Source organism: Phodopus roborovskii, unplaced genomic scaffold (assembly GCF_943737965.1).
Source record: "Phodopus roborovskii unplaced genomic scaffold, PHOROB, whole genome shotgun sequence".
NCBI lineage: Eukaryota > Metazoa > Chordata > Mammalia > Rodentia > Cricetidae > Phodopus > Phodopus roborovskii.
Window position 1 is genome coordinate 45,439,568 of NW_026126511.1, and position 17,933 is coordinate 45,457,500.

Below are 17,933 nucleotides of genomic sequence, written 5' to 3' on the forward strand. Positions count from 1 at the left end.
TTTTGAAGCAAGGTTTGTCTAAGTGGCTTCCCAGATCCCCGTACTTTCTGTCTTCTTTCTCTGACTCTTCTTGTTCCTCCCATCTTGGCCGCATACATGTATATCTATCTGTCTGGTTTCCTGCTGAGGGTTGGTCAGCTGGGGCTTCAGTGCCTGTAATGCCACAGCAGCTGAGTGCTATGGACCTCCCAGGCACAGTCCTGGGACTGCTTGTCCCTTCGATGGGCTGTGGGGCTGTAGGCTCTGCTGAGAAGTATGCCCAAGTCAGAAGCTGCTGCTGGAACCTTCTCCTTTCCAGGTGGATAGTTGAAATGAACAGATTTTGGTAGCTTGATTGGGTATCATTAATTTCCTCAGTGAAATGAGGTTTGTCTTAGAATCACTATACATATGGAGAAAAGTAGACCCTGACCTCATTGACTGTCATTCAAAAGAGCCTTGTAACATGCCTTCTTTTGGATCACCAACCAGCTCCCAAATCATGACATGGAGACTTGTATTTGCTATGATTGCTCAGCCTTATTTTAGCTCTTATTTTAACTTGTGCATCTACATTTTTGCCTAGGGGCTTTTTTACCTCTCCTTTTCTCCCTTTCTTTCCTGCTGTCTCCAGGGCTGACTGGCTCCTGAGCCCCTGCGTGTCCCTCTCTTTCTTCCTTGTTCTCTACTTCTTCCTTTCTCTCTCCTCTGTGGAATCTAGATTCTTCCTCCTATTCTCTTTTGCCTAGCTATTGGCTGTTCAGCTCTTTACTAAACCAATCAGGTGCTTTAGGAGGCAAGGTAAAACAAATGTAACATATCTTTACCTATATATTAAAAAAATATTCTACAACTTTTCTAGATTGTGTAGTTCTGGCTTCTAGCTTTTCATTCTCTTTGTCACTTAGGATTTCTGTTCATAAGTCAGATGCAGTAAACTCAAAGCATCTGAGATGTTAGCTCTCTTTAATCTTCTTTTAATGAGAGCGTATCTCAGGAGCAATCCTTTTATTTGTGCTTGTTTTTTGAGATACATCTTCACTATGTAGCATGGCTAATCTGAAACTTGCTGTGTATACTAGGCTGGCTTTGAACTTGTGACAGTCATCCCACCATGGTCTCCCTAGTGCTGAGACTCCAGGCATGTGCTAATGACCCTGGTTCCTCAGCTGCAAGCTTATGAGAACCTATGTGATTGGATGAAGATGTTCTGGGTTGATTATTTTTCTTGCTTGTGGCAAAAACTGCTTTAGTTAGAATCAGGTTTTTCCTTCTTTTACTTCTCCTATTTTGATAACCAAGAAAGAACTCAGTGAAAAGGAACAGAGGTCAGTGAAACGGAGAGAGATATGGGGAGTGTATATGGTTAAGAGCATCGCCGGCCCTCTGAATCACACCCTGGCTCCTCAGTTGAATCATTACAGAAATGCTTGGAAGAGAGAAAGGAGAGGGCTTAGATACTAAAACATCCCAGACCCAAGTGCTGCTTCTCCAGGGGAATGCTTAGCTGCCTCTAATGAAAAGCCCCGCGATCATGTGCAGATCACTGACTGTCCAGCAACCCCAGAAGGACACCGAAGATCAATTCGTCCTCTGATATCTCTAGTCCTCTCTGATTGACAGTTTTCATCCAGTGCAGATGCTGTTGTGCTCAAAATAGGAAGCTGAGCAGGGAAGGAAAGGGAAGAAGGAGAGAGGCAGGTGACTGCCCTATAGTCAGTGCCTGCCAGGTGTTAGTCATCGTCCAAGGGGCCCTGCACAGATTCCCCTTTCTGGGCTTCACAAACCCTGTGAACAATGGGCTGTGACCTCTCTTCTTCAGATGAGGAAGCTGTGGGGGGGAAAGTCCCTGTGTTCGTAGACCACAGACCTTTTGTTCTGTAATTTTGAATTCCCTGTTTCAGCTCTCCTCTCCTAAAAGATTAAATTTAATCTTGTGTTAATTTAGATGGTGCCATTGAGCCAGTCAGTAAACTGGAGCTGGGTTAATAGCTATCTAGATCAAGGCAGTTGTCCTATGAACTTACATAGACTCTGGGATACAGGCTGGACACATGGCTCAGTAGTTATGAACACTGGCTGCGCTTCTAGAGGACCTGGATTCAATTCCCAACACCCACATGGCAGTTCACAACTATCTGTAGCTCCAGTTCCAGGAGATCTGACATCCTCACACAGACATACATGCAGGCAAAACACCAATGCACATAAACTAAAATTTAAAAGAAAAGAAACTTCTGGGATAACAACCAGTCAGTAGGTTATGATATCTAGTAGTCTCCTGAGTGGTTGCATAAATGAAAAACCCAGAAGCTCCTGCTCCTGAGGAGGAGGAGGACAGAGTTGTTAAGAATGGCAACAGGTGTCCTGATCCTGACCCAGGCATGACCTAGGCAGATCAGAGCAGGAGGGGTCATGGCCATTTCAATGCAGAGAGGCCAGTTTGAAACCTAACTGTTGTCTTGAAGCAATAGACTTTTAGTACTTCTTGGTAATATACCTACTGTCAAATATTATTTTCTAACCCTTATTATAATGTTATATTTAAGATTTAAAAAAAAATCACTGGGCAGTGTTATTGTAAGGCTTTAATCCCAGCACTCAGGAGGCAAAGGCAGGTAGATCTCTGGATTCAAGACAGAACAAATTCCAGTCAGAGGTATGCAGAGAAACCCTGGCTCCAAAAACCAAAACCAAAACCAAAAAAAAAAAAAAAAAAAAAAAAAAAAAAAGATAAAAAATTCATATGCCCTTCTAGGGCATTAATGCATTAAAGCCAGAATGAAGATCAAAAATGAGTTGTGAGTCTTTAGTCTTAGTAGAACTAATAGCTAAACAGATAAAGATAATAATGAAACTGAAAAAAAAAAATGAGTGTTGTGGTACAGGCCTGTAATCCCTGTACCATGGGGATGAGGCAGGATATGAGTTACGGTCAACCTGGGCAATTTAAGGCAACTGTCTACAAGAAAGAAGAAAAGAAGAGAGGGAGGGAAGAGAGAGAAACCCACATCATGCACAGTAATGGAAATGAATAAATCTGTTTATCTAAATATTCTGAGTAGCAAAGTACTCAAATTGAGACCTTATTCTTTGCTTGCTGGGCACTCCTTGTATAGATTTTATTTATAAAAATGAAAGGTTCCAGTTGTTTCACAGGGGACTATAATCTGGGGACTCAAAGATCTCAATTCATTAGAAAGACTTATAACTGATGACCAACAGGCTTTCCTTCATCAAAACTGATCCTGTTTGCAGCTCCCAAAAGTGTTCTTTTGGTTGCTTATTATGCAATTTTCAAGTGTCTTTCATCTTCAATCCTCCTTCTCTTGTATAAGCCTAGTTTCAAAGAAAAAGCTAAATCAAGGATTTGGTGAAATGCAAACTGTTTCACATTTGTAGACATACTGTCTTGTCTGTTTTGCTCTGCGAAATTACACTTTGCTGATACAAACAGTGAGCTGCTTAGGGAAGAATCCCAGCGATTTGTCTTTCCCAACCTTGCACAAAGCAGTCAGGGAAGCCACTTCTATACAGCTACTCCCTATTCTTTAATTTCCTCAGACAAAACAAGAGATTGCGGCGGTGCCTGCCAGTTCAAAGCAGCGTGTCTCTATGGATTGTCACTTCATGAATCAGGAAGCTGGAGCTAAGGGCCCTTGAGTCATCATCTAGTCTGGTTCTTGTTATAGAGACGAGAAACTGAGGTCTAGGTTAAGTAAATCCTTGAAAGGCTGCAAATGGAAGGGGGGAAAAAAAAGAGTCTTGAATTCTGCTTTGTTTAACCTTAGGATCTCCTAGCCTCCTTCTCCCCTTCCCCTACTTCTTTTTTGTTTTGTGAGACAGGGTCTCTCTTGGAGCCCTCGCTGTCCTGAAGCTTGCTCTGCAGACCAGGCTGGCCTGGAACACAGTGATCGTCTTGCTTGCCTCTGCCTCTGAGTTCTGGGACTGAAGGGGTGTGCCACCTCATTCTCCCTAGCTTTCTCCTTTTGCTTTGTGGGTTTTTGTTGTTGTTGCTTTGAGAAGGGGCCGATTCTAACTAAGGCTGGCTTTGAACCTTATGTATAGACAAGGGTGAATGCCTAATTCTTCTGCCTCCATCTTCCCAGGGCTGGGATTATAGCTTTGTACCACCATGCCTGGTGTAGGTGGGGCTGAGGACTAAATGTTGCATCTCATATACAAGTACTCTGTGCCACCAAAGCTACATCCCCAGCATTTTCCTGATTTTATTTAATTAAAAAAAAAGAATGATTTATTTTTATTTTATGTGCATTGACTGATGTTTTCTCTGCACGAATGTCTGTGTAAGGGTGTTGGATCCTTCAGAATTGGAATTACAGACAGTTATGAGCAGCCATGTTGGTGCTGGGAACTGAACGCAGGTCCTCTGGAAGAGCAGCCAGTGCTCTTTACCTGAGCCGTCTCTCCAGCCCCTTAATTTTCTTTATAATAGGTATTCATGTTCTAGATGAAAACACTAGTTTCTCCCCTAAGTGCACTTCATTTTTATTCTGTGTTCAAAACAGCATCAGGCTAGCACAAGGTGATCGTCAGCCATGACTTTGTATGATGAAGCTTGGCTTTGGAGCTAGTGTTTTCATTTAGTGAGAGAAATCTTGGTTCTTCTCTACGTCTAGACTATTCCAGGGCATACTTTTACCATTACTGGCCATCCTGGTCAGAGATGCATAGTGCAGTCTCACCAAAAGCCATGCTGCTGGTGTGCTGAATCTAACCCTTCGTAGTCTCATCTCCCATTGGCTGCTGTGTGTCATAGTGGAGCGGTGTGAGGAGAGCCACAGGGGCTGTGTGAGCAGAGCTACAGGGCTGTGTGAGGGCAGCTACAGGGGCTGTGTGAGGAGAGCCACGGGGCTGTGTGAGGAGAGCTACAGGGCTGTGTGAGGAGAGCCACAGGGCTGTGTGAGGAGAGTTACAGGGCTGTGTGAGGAGAGCCACAGGGCTGTGTGAGGAGAGCCACAGGGCTGTGTGAGGAGAGCCACAGGGCTGTGTGAGGAGAGCCACAGGGCTGTGTGAGGAGAGCCACAGGGCTGTGTGAGGAGAGCCACAGGGCTGTGTGAGGAGAGCTACAGAGGAAATGTGACACGTGTCCTTTTGGGGGAGGGAAGAGGAGGGCGTGCCTCTAAAGAGATGCGTTAGGTGGAGCAGATTGCTGTAAGTGACTGCAGCCCTGTTCATACTTTTACCCAGAGAAAGAACACAAAGATATCTTAGCCCCTTTCTGAAGAACATTGCCTAAGGCATGTGTCTCTGACAGCCTCAGTAGGAAAGAAATATACATTTTTTTTCCCTGTTGATAATGTGTCCAGAGAGGTGGTTTTTGACATCCTGTCCCTATGTGATGGCAAAGCACAGAGGCCTCTCGGAGGGAAGCAGAAGCATGGTTGCGTCGGGGGAAGAAGTGGTGAATACCTGAACTGTTCTGTGTATTTTATATTTAAAATATTTCCTCTGGAAATGTGTGTTTACTCAGTGGAGTTTTATTCAGCCATTAAAAAAAGAGTGAAATGATGCGTTTACGGGGAGATGGATACAAGTCTGGAGTCCCACGTCCAGCAGTCAGCAGTCAGTCAGGCTGAGAATGACAGATGTTGCTGCAGTCTAGACTTGGATATGTGTGTGTACATGTATGCATATGTATGTGTGACGTGAGAGTAGAAAGGACAGTATTTGGAAAAGGGGGAGTAGGGACAGAGGATGGGGAAAGGAAGAATAATGGAGTATAAAAAGGACAAATCATGTGTTTAAAAAGTAAACTAAGGAGTGGGAAAAGTGGCTCAGTTGCACAAAGGTCCTAGGTTCAGTCCCTAGTATTGCATACTCTGAGTGTGGTGGCTCCAAGCCTGTAATCCAGCCCTGGGAGGATGCAGGCTGGGAAATCAGAAGATCAAGGTCATTGCTATAGAGAGAGTTAGGAGGCTAACCTCATATCTTGATACTTAAAGTAAACAAAATACGTAAACAAAGGGTACCCTGAATTCTTCTTTGGGTTAAGTCTGTGCTCATGGGTAGATGAAGGCAGTATGATTGTGGTCCACATTTGGGAGGGCTTTACCTTCCAATTGGTGGCAGGCCATTGCACAGGATTATCTATGGTTGCTAACACAAACTTCTGAAGGGAAATTATTGTAGGATTTCAGAGGAAAGACTTCATGCAGAGTGGAGAGGGGTTGTCAGGAGCTGTTTGTGGAGTTGAATTGTGGTTGTGAGATTTGGATTGTCCTAAAGAAGAGAGAGACTGTGGTTAAAACAGAGGAGTTGAGCATTGGATTTCAAGGAGAATATAGGACTTTTGAATAAATATTTTATGTGCACAGCTGTTTTGTCTGCATGCATGTCTGTCTGTGCACCATGTGTGTGTGGTGCCTGAGGGTGTCGGAATAGGTCATTGGATCCCTTGGACTGGAATCACAGGTGGTTGTGAGCCTCTTTGTGGGAGCTGGGAATAGTATCCAGGTCTTCTAGAAGAGCAGCTAATGCTTTTAACTGCTGAGCCATCCCTTCAGCTTCTGAGCACAGAAGGGCATAGACTAGAGAAGAGGGTGAATTTGACAGATGGTGGAGGAAAAGTGGATACTTATGCATTTTGAGATTACTGGTCTTTGTGTGTGTGTGTGTGTGTGTGTGTGTGTGCGCGCGCGCGCGTGCACACGCGTGTGCGCGCACGTGTGTAACTCACCTGTGTGTGTATATATCTATCTGTTTTTGTGCCTACTTGTGTGGTTAGGTTCATTCCTGCATGCATGCGTGCGAGCATGCATACATGTATGCATGTAATTCTAGCAGTCGTAGGCAGATGCTTGTAGCTGGAGCTGACTTTGAGGCTGCCTTTGAGTGCCTCTGCTTACTTTTCCATGACTAAGAACCAGGAAGAGTGAAGATGGTCTTTACACAGCTTGTGACAAAGTGGCTTCACTGCTTCCTGTTTCCGTGGGGGAGGGAAGGTAGGAAGAAGCATTTTAGGGGATGGCAGTGAATTGGATCTAAGTGGTGTCAAGAATCACCATGTTTTTCTGTAGGAAACCCACCATATACTTCATGGGTAACTGAAGCAAACTGCAGCAGTGAGATGGAGTTGAACTGTAGTGAGACTGCAGTGGCTGTAGTCTGGGGACACAGGGACAGGCCAGGGAGGCTGGAACTCCCTCCCCCTGCATTCTGTGCCATTTCTCCTAACCCACTTCCCCAGACAGTCCTTATTCAGAAACCACAGCCTACTCTGAAAGTACAATAGAAAATTACTGCCAGGGTACTTCTTCAGGCTTCTAAACCAAGACTGCAGAGGGACACTATTTGAAATGGTGACCTCCTTCATACAGGAGAGGCCATTTCTGAGAGGTGGCAGGATGTTCTTATTCTCTTCCCTCACTGACAAGTTTCTGTGACACAAGCCAGGCTGCAGCCCAGGGAGAGAATAGGATGTGTCCACCACAGGCAATGACAGGGACTCCTTTCTTTCCTAACTGGGTAGGATGTTCTTCATGACCCCTGTAGGATAAGAGGATGGATTGAGTGGCCATCCTCATGTGATGGTCACACTGGTAGAGATGGATCTGACAGTGATTGTAGTGTTTATAGCTGAATCTCCAAGTTGGTTCTTTTTTCTTAGGTGGATGCAGATTAGCCCTTAATGAAGACAAGAAATATATCTATTTAAAAAGAATTTTCTCTGAACCATAGTTTACAGATTGTAACACCCATGTGTTCTCAGTGTCCAGTTCAGTGGTGGATTATTTTTGAAATATTAGTTTTTATTTCTGTGTATGTGTGTGTGCCTGTGTGATTGGTACCACATGGGAGCGGATGCCTGTGGAGGTTAGAAGATGTTAGGTCCCCTGGAATTGGAGTTACAGGAGGCTATGTGATGCCTGATGTGGGAGCTGGGAACTGAACCCAGGTCCTTTATAACAGCAATAAGAGCTCCTGTCCTCTGAGCCTTCTTTCCAGCCCCCAATTTAGTCACTTTAATATGATGGAGCTGTTTGTCACCACAGTTCAGTCTGGAGTCTTCACCTCCCTCAAAAGTTCCCAAATGGATAGTTGGCTCAGTCACTGTCCTCATATCCAACTGAAACAGCAAATCATTTGCTCTCTTGTCTGGCAAATTAGCATATTCCAAACATTTAAAAATAAGCAGAGAAAAAAACATATTTGCTTATGTCTTCTTTTTCTTAGCATACTTTGTGGTTATCCGGGTTGTGGCATGTGTCTGTATATCAGCCTTCATTGTCTAAAGCTGTCCTATTGCATGAATTTATGGTCAGCTCCCTTATCAGTTTTGAGTAGGGCACATGAGCCACATCTATGTGTTTGTTTCTCTGATGTCATTCTCTAACAGTTTGTGATACAAAAAGGGCAACTAGTAAGTAATATGATGGATGTTGAGAAAGGGACTTCATGTTGCTTGAGAAAGTGTGATTCACCTCAGATCAAAACAATTTGGAAAAGATTTTGTGTCTGTTGAATATGAGTAGGTATTTTTCTTCTCAGCTTTTTCTTTTTGTATGTGTATATGCATGTATGTATAGAGCATATGTATGTATGTATACATGCATGTGTATGTATGTAGGGTGTATGCATTTTTAGGGTAGAGGTCAACATTAAGTGGCTTCTTCCATTGCTCTCTGCCCTCTCCATTGTCTTATTTTTTGAGACAGGTTCTCTCACTGAATCTGGATTGTCTAGACTGGCTGACTGGAGGGCCCCAGGGGTCATCCTGCCTTCAGGCCCCCTATGCAAGTCTACAGGGGCATCTGTGCCCACACTCGGCCTTTTAAATGGGTGCTATGGTTCCAATATCAGATCCTCATGTTTATGGGGCGACATTCTACCAGCTGTAGTTCTTAATACAGTGTAGTAGCTGCCTACTAGCAACTACATTATTTTAGGTACTGTCAGTCATCTGTAGTCATAGAAGAGGAGAGAGAATGCTTAAGCTATGAGTCAACACCACACCTTGTTTTGTGAGATATTGAATATTTTCTTATCCTCCCAGGGTGGGGGTTGTACAGAACATCTGGAATGGATATCAAGGCACAGCTGTACCATAGTTTGTGCACCCAGCCACAGCTGAGTTGTTTTTCCTTGTTGACTGTTGTGAATAGCGTAGTCACATTGGTGTCTTGCGGGTGCTGTGACAAATGATGGCAAATTCAATGGCTTGAAACAACAACAATGCATTGCCTCAAGTCCTGGAGCCCAGAGTTTTGAAATGAAGGTTTGGACTGGTCTGCATGCCAGTCCTGGAGACTCTCAGGAGGGTCTATCCCATGCTACTGCCAGCTCTGGTGGTGGCTGGCTGTTCTGGTTGCTAGGTTACAACAAATCCTGGCTTCCATTCATTCCTCCTTTCCTTCCTTCAACTTGCGGGAAACACCCTAAGATAACTACATGTCCTCTCTCTTACCTCCCCCCCCCCCCCATAAGGCGGTGTCCAAACATTGCAGGAGACTGGTGTGGATATCTCAGGGCCCACTCTTCTACCCACCGCAGCAACTATGAACATTGAGAAAAGGGTATTGTGTAGGTCTGACGTAGTTTTTCTTCTTTTTCTTGCTCTTCTAGGAGTGGATGTGCTGAGTCATGTAGTAAATGTATTTAACTTTTTTTGTTTGTTTTGTTTTGTGTTTTTTGTTTTTTTTTTTTTTTTTTTTTTTTTTTTTGAGACAGGGTTTCTCTCTGTAGCTTTAGAGCCTGTCCTGGCACTCCCTCTGCAGACCAGACTGGCCTCGAACTTACAGAGATCCACCTGCCTCTGCTTCCCGAGTGCTGGGATTAAAGTTATGTGCCACCACTGCTTGGCCAATTACTTAACTTTTAAGAAACTTTCAGTCTAGTTTCTGAAAGGTCTCTTGTTGTGCAGTCTTACCAGCCACAGATTTGAGCTCTAGCAACCCTGTATTCTTGGTAAACTTTTTTTTTTTTTTTTTTTTTTTTTTTTTAAATACAGCTGTTCTAGTAGGTGTGAAGAGGCATCTGATGGTGGTTTTGATTTGCATTCCCCCATGACTAATAGTGCTGAATGCGGTTCATGTGTTTCTTAGTCACTTGTGTGGAGTTATGATGAAGTACCTATGCAAAACTCTGGCTTGTTCTTCTTCCCAGTTTCAATTGTGAGTTAGTCTACTGTTTTGTATGGGGTCCTAACATTACCTGACCTAAGGATTATGGAGTGCTGGGGTTACTCTGTCCCCAGAGTATGGAGGGCAGCGTTATGGTGCCATCCTTGTATTGTAAACTAAATCTGTTGTTTGAGGTAGATGGCCCTCATATACAGCCTTTTCGATCAGAGAGCATCATGTCAAAGAAGCCAAGAGACCACTCCCCTGTGTCTGAAAGACCATAAACTTAAATGACTTTCAGGTTGGCTGTTCTCTCATGGACAAGGGGACTGACCCATAGAACTTCTTACTGTATCCTCTAGCCTGGATTCTTCTGTAGTGCTCTCCCGACTTTAATCAAACAGTTATTTCTGGGATTATATATTTGATATCTTTCTCCCTCCCACTTGGCTGTTATGTTTCTTGGGACTAGAGGCTACGTCTATGTGTTTTATGTGACCCGTGTGGTATATGCTAGGCAACCAGTCAGCACGTTGGAGGAAATACAGCTCAAGTTTTCTGCTTTACCTGGAGTGGATCACATGAGATCATTCAACAGAGGATGACTTGTTGAGTACTGTGATGGCGAGTGTTGATTGTCAAGTTGACAGACCTAGAAAGAGGGAACCTCTGCTGTTGAATTCCCTTCATTTCATTGGTTTGTAAGCTTGTCTTTGGGGCATTTTTTTCTAATTGTTGGTTGATGGAAGGTAGCCCAGCGCACTGTGGGCAGTACCATCCATCCTTAGGCAGGTGTGACTGATAAGAAAAGTATCTGAGCAAGCCAGAGAAAGGAAGCCAGTAGGCAGAGTTCCTTCCCAGTTTCTGCTTTGGTTCCTGTTTCCAGGTTCCTGCCTTGGGCTCTCTAGGTAATCAATTGTAAACTTGGTCCGTATTTTATCACAGCAATGGAGAAGTGAACTAGAACAGATATACTGGTGACTAAATTTTGAATGTGCCATTTCATAACTTGTTTTCTAATCCCCTTTCTTCTCATTCACAGCAATCTATAACTACAATGCATCTCAAGATGTGGAACTCTCCTTGCAGATCGGTGACACCGTCCACATCCTGGAGATGTATGAGGGTGAGTGCAATGGCTTTCTGCTGGGCGGGGCCCGGGAAGAGTCCATAGGAATTACTTATTAATAAAGCACTCAGCGTTAAAGTCCGTGTGCTCTGTTCCTCCTGCTGCAGTAATGGAAACCCAGGAAGTAGCCAAGGTGACACAGCCCCACTTGGAGGGTATTTTCAACACAGCCTGTTCACAGGAACGTGAATACGTCCAGACACCAAAGTCAAGGTTTTGCCACTGGGTGCAAAAGGTTTCAGCTGCAGAGCTAGTTAGGACAGACATACTTGGGACATCAGGCTTGTGGTAGCTGGAAGGAAACATTGCTCTTTAGGGGTGGATCTCTTTCTACTTGGTGCCCAGTGTTGCCAGGTTGGGGGAGAATGAGACTGAGACAATTGGGTCAGGACTGTTACAGCAGATCAAGTTTGTATTTGTGTATTTCCCCTAGCTAGCTCAGGTCTGGGCAGTGGTTCTGGTTAACCTAGGCAATACTTAGGACTGTGTGTGCAAAGCCCAGATCACACCTGCATGCACCCATTCCACCCTGGGAGAGGTTCAGGAGTTTACATCTCTAGTCCCAAACCCCAGGGCAATAAAAGTGCTACCTAGGTTGAGGAGAAAAGCAGAGAACAAACTCTTGGGCCCACTTTATTATAACCCTGTGAAAGCTGGGATGAGGAGATGGCGGGAAGCTAGGCAGATTTTTCTTAGAGCTAAGCTTGTTGGGACAGACACTCTGCATTGGTAAATGCTGGGACAGTGGGATGGCGAAAGTGTCACCTGGGAGCCTATGCAGATCTCTGGGTTCAGGTAGGATGATTCAAGAAGGGGAAGCAATGGGGAGCCTAGGGGAAGCAGGATTTGGCCATAATTAAGCGGGTCATCTTCCAGCTTGCTTGGGGGACTGTTGTGGCGGCTTCCTCCCTTTAGGCTGGGTGCTTGCCCCTCACTTGCCCTTCCCTACCACTCCATTTAGCCATTTGGCTCCCAGGGGTAGCATGTAGTCAGAGAGGATTGTGTGGACTGTCCATCCATGCTCCTACCTTTACAATCACCCTTACCAACCTCAGGCCTTACCAGACTAACTCACCACTACACTCACAATACCCGACATGCTTGTTTTTGGACTCTTGCTTCTGGAAACCACAGTCGCCTGAGATGATACTAGGTCAATCCTTTGTCTGTAGGGGGCAGATAAATATATACTGGGATCCCTGTGGATATGGATTTCCCACTGTGAAGGTAAAAAGCATGCGTTCAACTTTAGTAACTAACTTCTATATGGGCTTGAAGAAATGTATATAAGGATCATTTGGTATCACATACATGACATTTGGATCTATATTTTATACCATTTTCCAATCTGATATATGCTAACTTTTTCCTGCTTTTTTGGTTACTGTGTTGAGTATTTCACCATGAATGTAGTTTAGTTTCTGTCTCTACAGAAATGGGAGGGTTTTTTTTTTTTTTTAAATATGGTCTCAAATCTGTTTTTAGAATATATATGCCTGCCATTTTAGAACTGTGCTAAACAACTCTCTTAACTCCTGCTTATTAAGTCTTTTAACTGTCTTCATCTGTAGACATCTGTGCTTTATGTTTTACTGAAATTACAGCCAACTCATTGTGAGGCTGGGCTCTCTAATTTTTGTCCTGCTGGCCCCATAAGGTCCTTTGAAATGTTACTGTAAGCCACTCAGCCATCCTTTCTGACATCAGTAAATGCCCTAGGCAAGATGCTGGCTCCCACAAGTACTAGGCTGGTCTCTTTGGGGTTTGGCTTTTTGCAGATTTTGGCATGGAAAGTTTTCACTTGTCTATAGTATGTTCTCTCTCTCTCTCTCTCTCTCTCTCTTGTGTGTGTGTGTGTGTGTGTGTGTGTGTGTGTGTGTGTGCGCGCGCTCATGCTCATGTTTTGGTGTGGGAGGGATGCTTCCTAACTGTCTTATGTAGTGCATCAGAGAAGAATTGATGTTGATCTGACCTCCAGTTAATGACATCCCTGAAATGCTTTCTTAAGATCATTTTCTCAAAAAAGGTTGGTTTTTAAAATTTTTATGTGGCTCTATTATAATTTGGAAGCATGCTGTCCTCATAAAATACATCTGTTTTAGTAATGGTTTTGAGTATATTCACTAGTAGACTTTGTCTGGTGGTCTCACTGAGGACTGAGCTTGGTTCAACTCAGGACTGCAAGTGTTTATGATTTCAGACTGTTTTGGATTTTGAAATATGTGTAGTGAAATGTTTAAGGAATAGCAGATAGCTGTAAATTCATCCCTCTTTTTTAGTATATGTCTTAATGCATGTTGCCTGAAGATAATTTTGTACAGTTTTTCTTTTTTTAAAATCATTTCATCATAGTGTGTAATCCACCTGTGATATCATGTCAGTGCTCAAACAATTTTGAGTCTTGGGGCATTTTGGATTTTCTAGTTTTGGATTAGGGATGTTCATATTATACTTAATGTAAACACAGATAGACAAATCCCATCGTTTTCTAATCCTATGTAGTTGAGTCCCCAAATCACAATCGATGGTACTTTTAGGATATGGCTGCTCATACATAGTGTGATTGCAGGGAATGCTGGCCCATTGGCCATCATACAGAAAACCTCGATACTGCGCTTTGGGATGATCAGGAGCTGTCCACCCAGCCAGAGAGTTTTTCTGTAATTGTGTGTGTCACTCTTAGAATTCCAGGCTCACAGAGAAGGATGCCACCAGTAGTGTTTTCAGAGTGGGCCCATGTCCTGGTGTGAGTAGGAAAACATACATGGACAGAGTTCATAGCCTCTGAGTGCCATGTTAGTTCCACACAGATTATTACACCGGATTATATTTTTCCAATAGTGTTTCTTTTATGGGATTCGTTTTTAAATAGTTCCTGCCTTGCCCAACACTCAGGGGGAGGCTCTTGTATCTACTTAGTACTTGGAGTTCTTGGCCCGAGTCTCGAATTCCTTTATTATTTCAGGCAGTTGAGGACTGGGGGCAGGAGTGCTTTGCAAACATGAGACCTGCAGGAAATGCTGAGTAATGACTTGTGTTCATTGCCCCACCCCTGCTCCTGTCTTCCTTTAAAACAAATAAACAAAATGGCAACACCCACACCCACAGTATGGCCAGAGAGAATGCCAGGGTAGGGCTGGCACCATTTATTGGCCTCCAGGGTTTTCTGTCATGCAACTTCCTGTTGGTGACTCCGAGACTCTCCTTCTGCATTCTGCCCCACACCCACCTTTGAGGCAAGCATGCCTCATCTAGGTGTACGGTTCTGGCATGGACCTGAGTCCTCCCAGACATTTTTTTTTTTTTTTTCTTTAATGATTTCAGTCCACAACCCACAACAGAGGACTGCTTTTGGCTGCTTCCTGCCCTGTGGTTCAATGAGTGATACCCCAAGAGCAATGACTGCTGGGAGGCACAGCTGGCTCCCGCTTAATCTCCAGGTGCCCACCATAGCTTTTGATATGCAGTAGGCCTTCAGCAAAAGTCTCGAATGAGTGCTGCAGGAGAAAGGAGGCTGGGAAGCACCCCCACTCTCCTGCCTTCTGCAGCCCACACAAGGATCTGGCTATTGGCTATGTGTTTGCTTTGAATCTGAAACAGCAGCTTTACTCACACAGTCTACGGTTCTGTGGTTATTTACTAAGCATACTTTACAGGGAGTTGGGCAACTGTCAATCACTGTCTACCTTCCTTACCCCCAACTCCACCACTTATCAGCCGTTCCCCTGACTCTAGGCAAACACATACCTGTCTTCTGTACCGTGAGTTAATTCTAGACTTGTACTGCTGCCAAACAGTGTGTAATGCTTTGTGGCTGCCTTCTTCTTAGTAGTATAGTATTTTCAGGGCCCAGGAATATTCTGGCATGCATTAAGACTTCATTTCCTTTTCTGTCAGTTAGCATTCATTGCATGGCCATACCGCAGTTCATCCATGAACCATCAGATATATATTGGAACTAACTGTTCAGAACTTTCGACCATAATGCTGTTCTAAACATTCACGGACCAGTTTTGTGTGGGTGTGTTTTTATGTCTCTTAGCTAGACACCAGGAACCATGACTGCTCTGTTGTCATATCGTAACTCCGTGTTTGAATGGTTGAGAAACTTCTAGACTGCTTACATGAAGCCAGAAGACCCCAGTCTTCAAAGAGAGAGATGCTCTCACTTTCCCTTGTATCCTGTAGCCCCCACACCCAGCTTATTTTTTTAAGGATGAAAGAAGGGAATTGATAGGCTGCATATGGCTTCTTTGTAGTTCCCCGAGATGTAGGAAGTACGGTTTTTCAGTCTGCCGCGCCAGCCCCAAATAACACACAGAGACTCTGTATTTGATACAGTGCTATTGGCCCGGTTACTTGTTTCTTATCCGCTAGTTCTATCTTAATTATTAACCCATTTCTGTTGATCTATGTATTTCTCTTACTGGGGAGCCGGCCGGCATACTGCTTTCTCCAGACTCTCCATCTTGGCTCCTCCTTTCTACTTCCTCTTTCCTCCTTGTCTCCTAGTCCTGCCTATCTTCCTTTCCTATTGGCCAACAGTGCTTTATTCAGTAACCAGTATGAGAAACATATATAGAATGACATCTCCCATCACCGAGACTGGTTTGCCTTTAGAGAGAAGAGAAATCCTTTAGTTTGAAGCAGGTCCCCTTGCCACTCCTCTTTGGCACTGGTCTGCCTGTGGTTGGTATTCTCTTTTTGTGTTCTAAACCCTGGAAGATGTTTGGCAATGAGATGCTCATTCTCCCTGTGACTGTCCTTTCCTGCTCCAGATCCAGGAGCATGTGGACAGAGACACTGGGCCTTGTTTTTTTCAGCAACACCTGCTTCTCATGTGCCCAGTGAATTAAAGCACAGCGGTCGTTCTAACTCTGGTCAAAGGAGTGAGAAAACAGCCAGGTGCTGCCTCTCATAGGGTTTACCTAGAAAGACAGACAAGACGAGAAAGTAAACAAACAAACAAATATCCAGACATTAAGCTGTAAAATGAATAATTGATATTGGAGTTCAGGCTGAAGATCAGAAAAGCAAAGCAGCCGGCCACTAGCTCTTCCCCCTACCTCAGACCGACCGAAAGGTCTGTCCTCTCCTCAGTGTGACTGAGGACAAATTCTCCAAGACTGACTTTGCTTCTTCCTTTTATACCTCTTAAATCCTGGGATTAAAGGTGTGTGGTCCCAAGTGCTGAGATCACTTTTGTGTGAGCTGTTTCTCTCTAGTACTGAATCATTTTCATGTAGCTCAGTGTGGCTTTGAACTAACAGAGATCCATTTCCCTGTCTTCTGAGTCCTGGGATTAAAGGCGCGTGCCACCACCGCCTGCTCTATGGCTATCTAGTACGGCTGCTGGGAATAAGGTGTGTATCGCCATTGCCTGGCTCTATGGCTTGTGGCTGGCTTTGCTTTCTGTACCCTCAGGCAAGCTTTAAGGAATCATAAATAAATACCCTTTGGGGAGAAGATGCTGCTGCTGTTGACAGAGTAGAGGGAAGAGACAGAGGGAGGATGACATTAGATTAGGTGGCTCACTCCCATCTCAACTAACTATCCCCAAACAAGGTGCTTCAGCTATCTTTGCGATGCGAACGTTCCATTTAAATTTGGGTCACCCGTTGACGTGGAAGTGATGAATCACAGGGTGGCACATTGTCACATTGAAAAATGTGTAGTGCTTTGTAAGTGTAATGTTGTGAGCATATCAGCATCCAGTCACCACACAGCTTTCGCTCCTGTGACTAATCCAAATCTACTATAGATGGCTTCAAGCCCAGGGCCTGCTGTACTTACAGTATAGGCTTTCTGAGCTGAATTCAGGAGCAGGAGTGGCTGAAGGTCGTGGGGACTCCGAGGTCATCACCCACAGTCAGCCCTTGGTGGAAGGAGGCAAGTGAGATGTTGGCTCCAAGGTGTGCTGAGCTCTGCAGGGCAGGCACAGAAGAAAGCTTTGCATTCACAATAATTTTTAAAGGCTGCGGGGTGGGGCGGGATAGCACAAAGGTTTGGACAGGAACTGGGGAAATGGGCAGCCCTGGAACTTAGAAAGGAGAAAGAGGCATGGACATCTGGGGCTTCCCTTTCTGCACATGTTACTTTTGTATGTAGCAAGGCCAGTAAAACTCACTGAATCAGAAAGCCCACTCTCATATGCAGGTTGAGCGTCCCTTATCTAAAATGCTTAGAAGCAGAGAATTTGGGTTTAAATTTTGGAGTATTTACATACTAAATACATAATCGTAAAGCATTGGGAGAGCCTAGCTAAAAGCACAAAACTCGCTTTATGTTTCATAGTCACCTATTCTATATAACCTGAAGGTAATTTCACAGAGTATTTTTTAGTTTACCTGCCTTTTGATTGCAACCTGACACGTGGTCAGGAGTGGAATTTCCCCTTATGACTTCATTCTAGAGTCCAAAGGTTTTACAATTTGGAGCCTGGCATTTTGTACTTTTAAAAGGATGTTCAGCCTGTACAATGAAAAGAAATGCAATGGGTTCTGACTTGGGTGGTATACGGTTTGAATCTCATCCTCTTAGGCAGGCCTTTGCAAGTAGGTACAGAGAATGGTGTCATAGCAGGTCAGTTGCCTGGTGGTAAATTTTGAAACTGCAGTTAATGAACCCTCCTAACAGTGACTTGACGTGGACAAAGGAGTACAATTGAAGATTGTGTTTTCTAGCAGAGGCTTAGTAATCATCTTTTTGAGGGACTGTAACTGGAACCCCTCATGTATAATGTG

At 44.2% G+C, this 17,933-nt stretch overlaps 1 protein-coding gene across 1 annotated transcript in view; it reads left to right on the forward strand.

The window, feature by feature from the left end:
* Window positions 1–17,933, forward strand: part of Dock5 (dedicator of cytokinesis 5) — a 180,710-nt gene that overhangs the window by 39,768 nt on the left and 123,009 nt on the right. Inside the window, exon 2 of the mRNA XM_051195461.1 lies at window positions 11,104–11,187. Within this exon, the coding sequence (XP_051051418.1) occupies window positions 11,104–11,187 (84 nt within the window). The remainder of the gene's footprint in view (window positions 1–11,103; window positions 11,188–17,933) is intronic.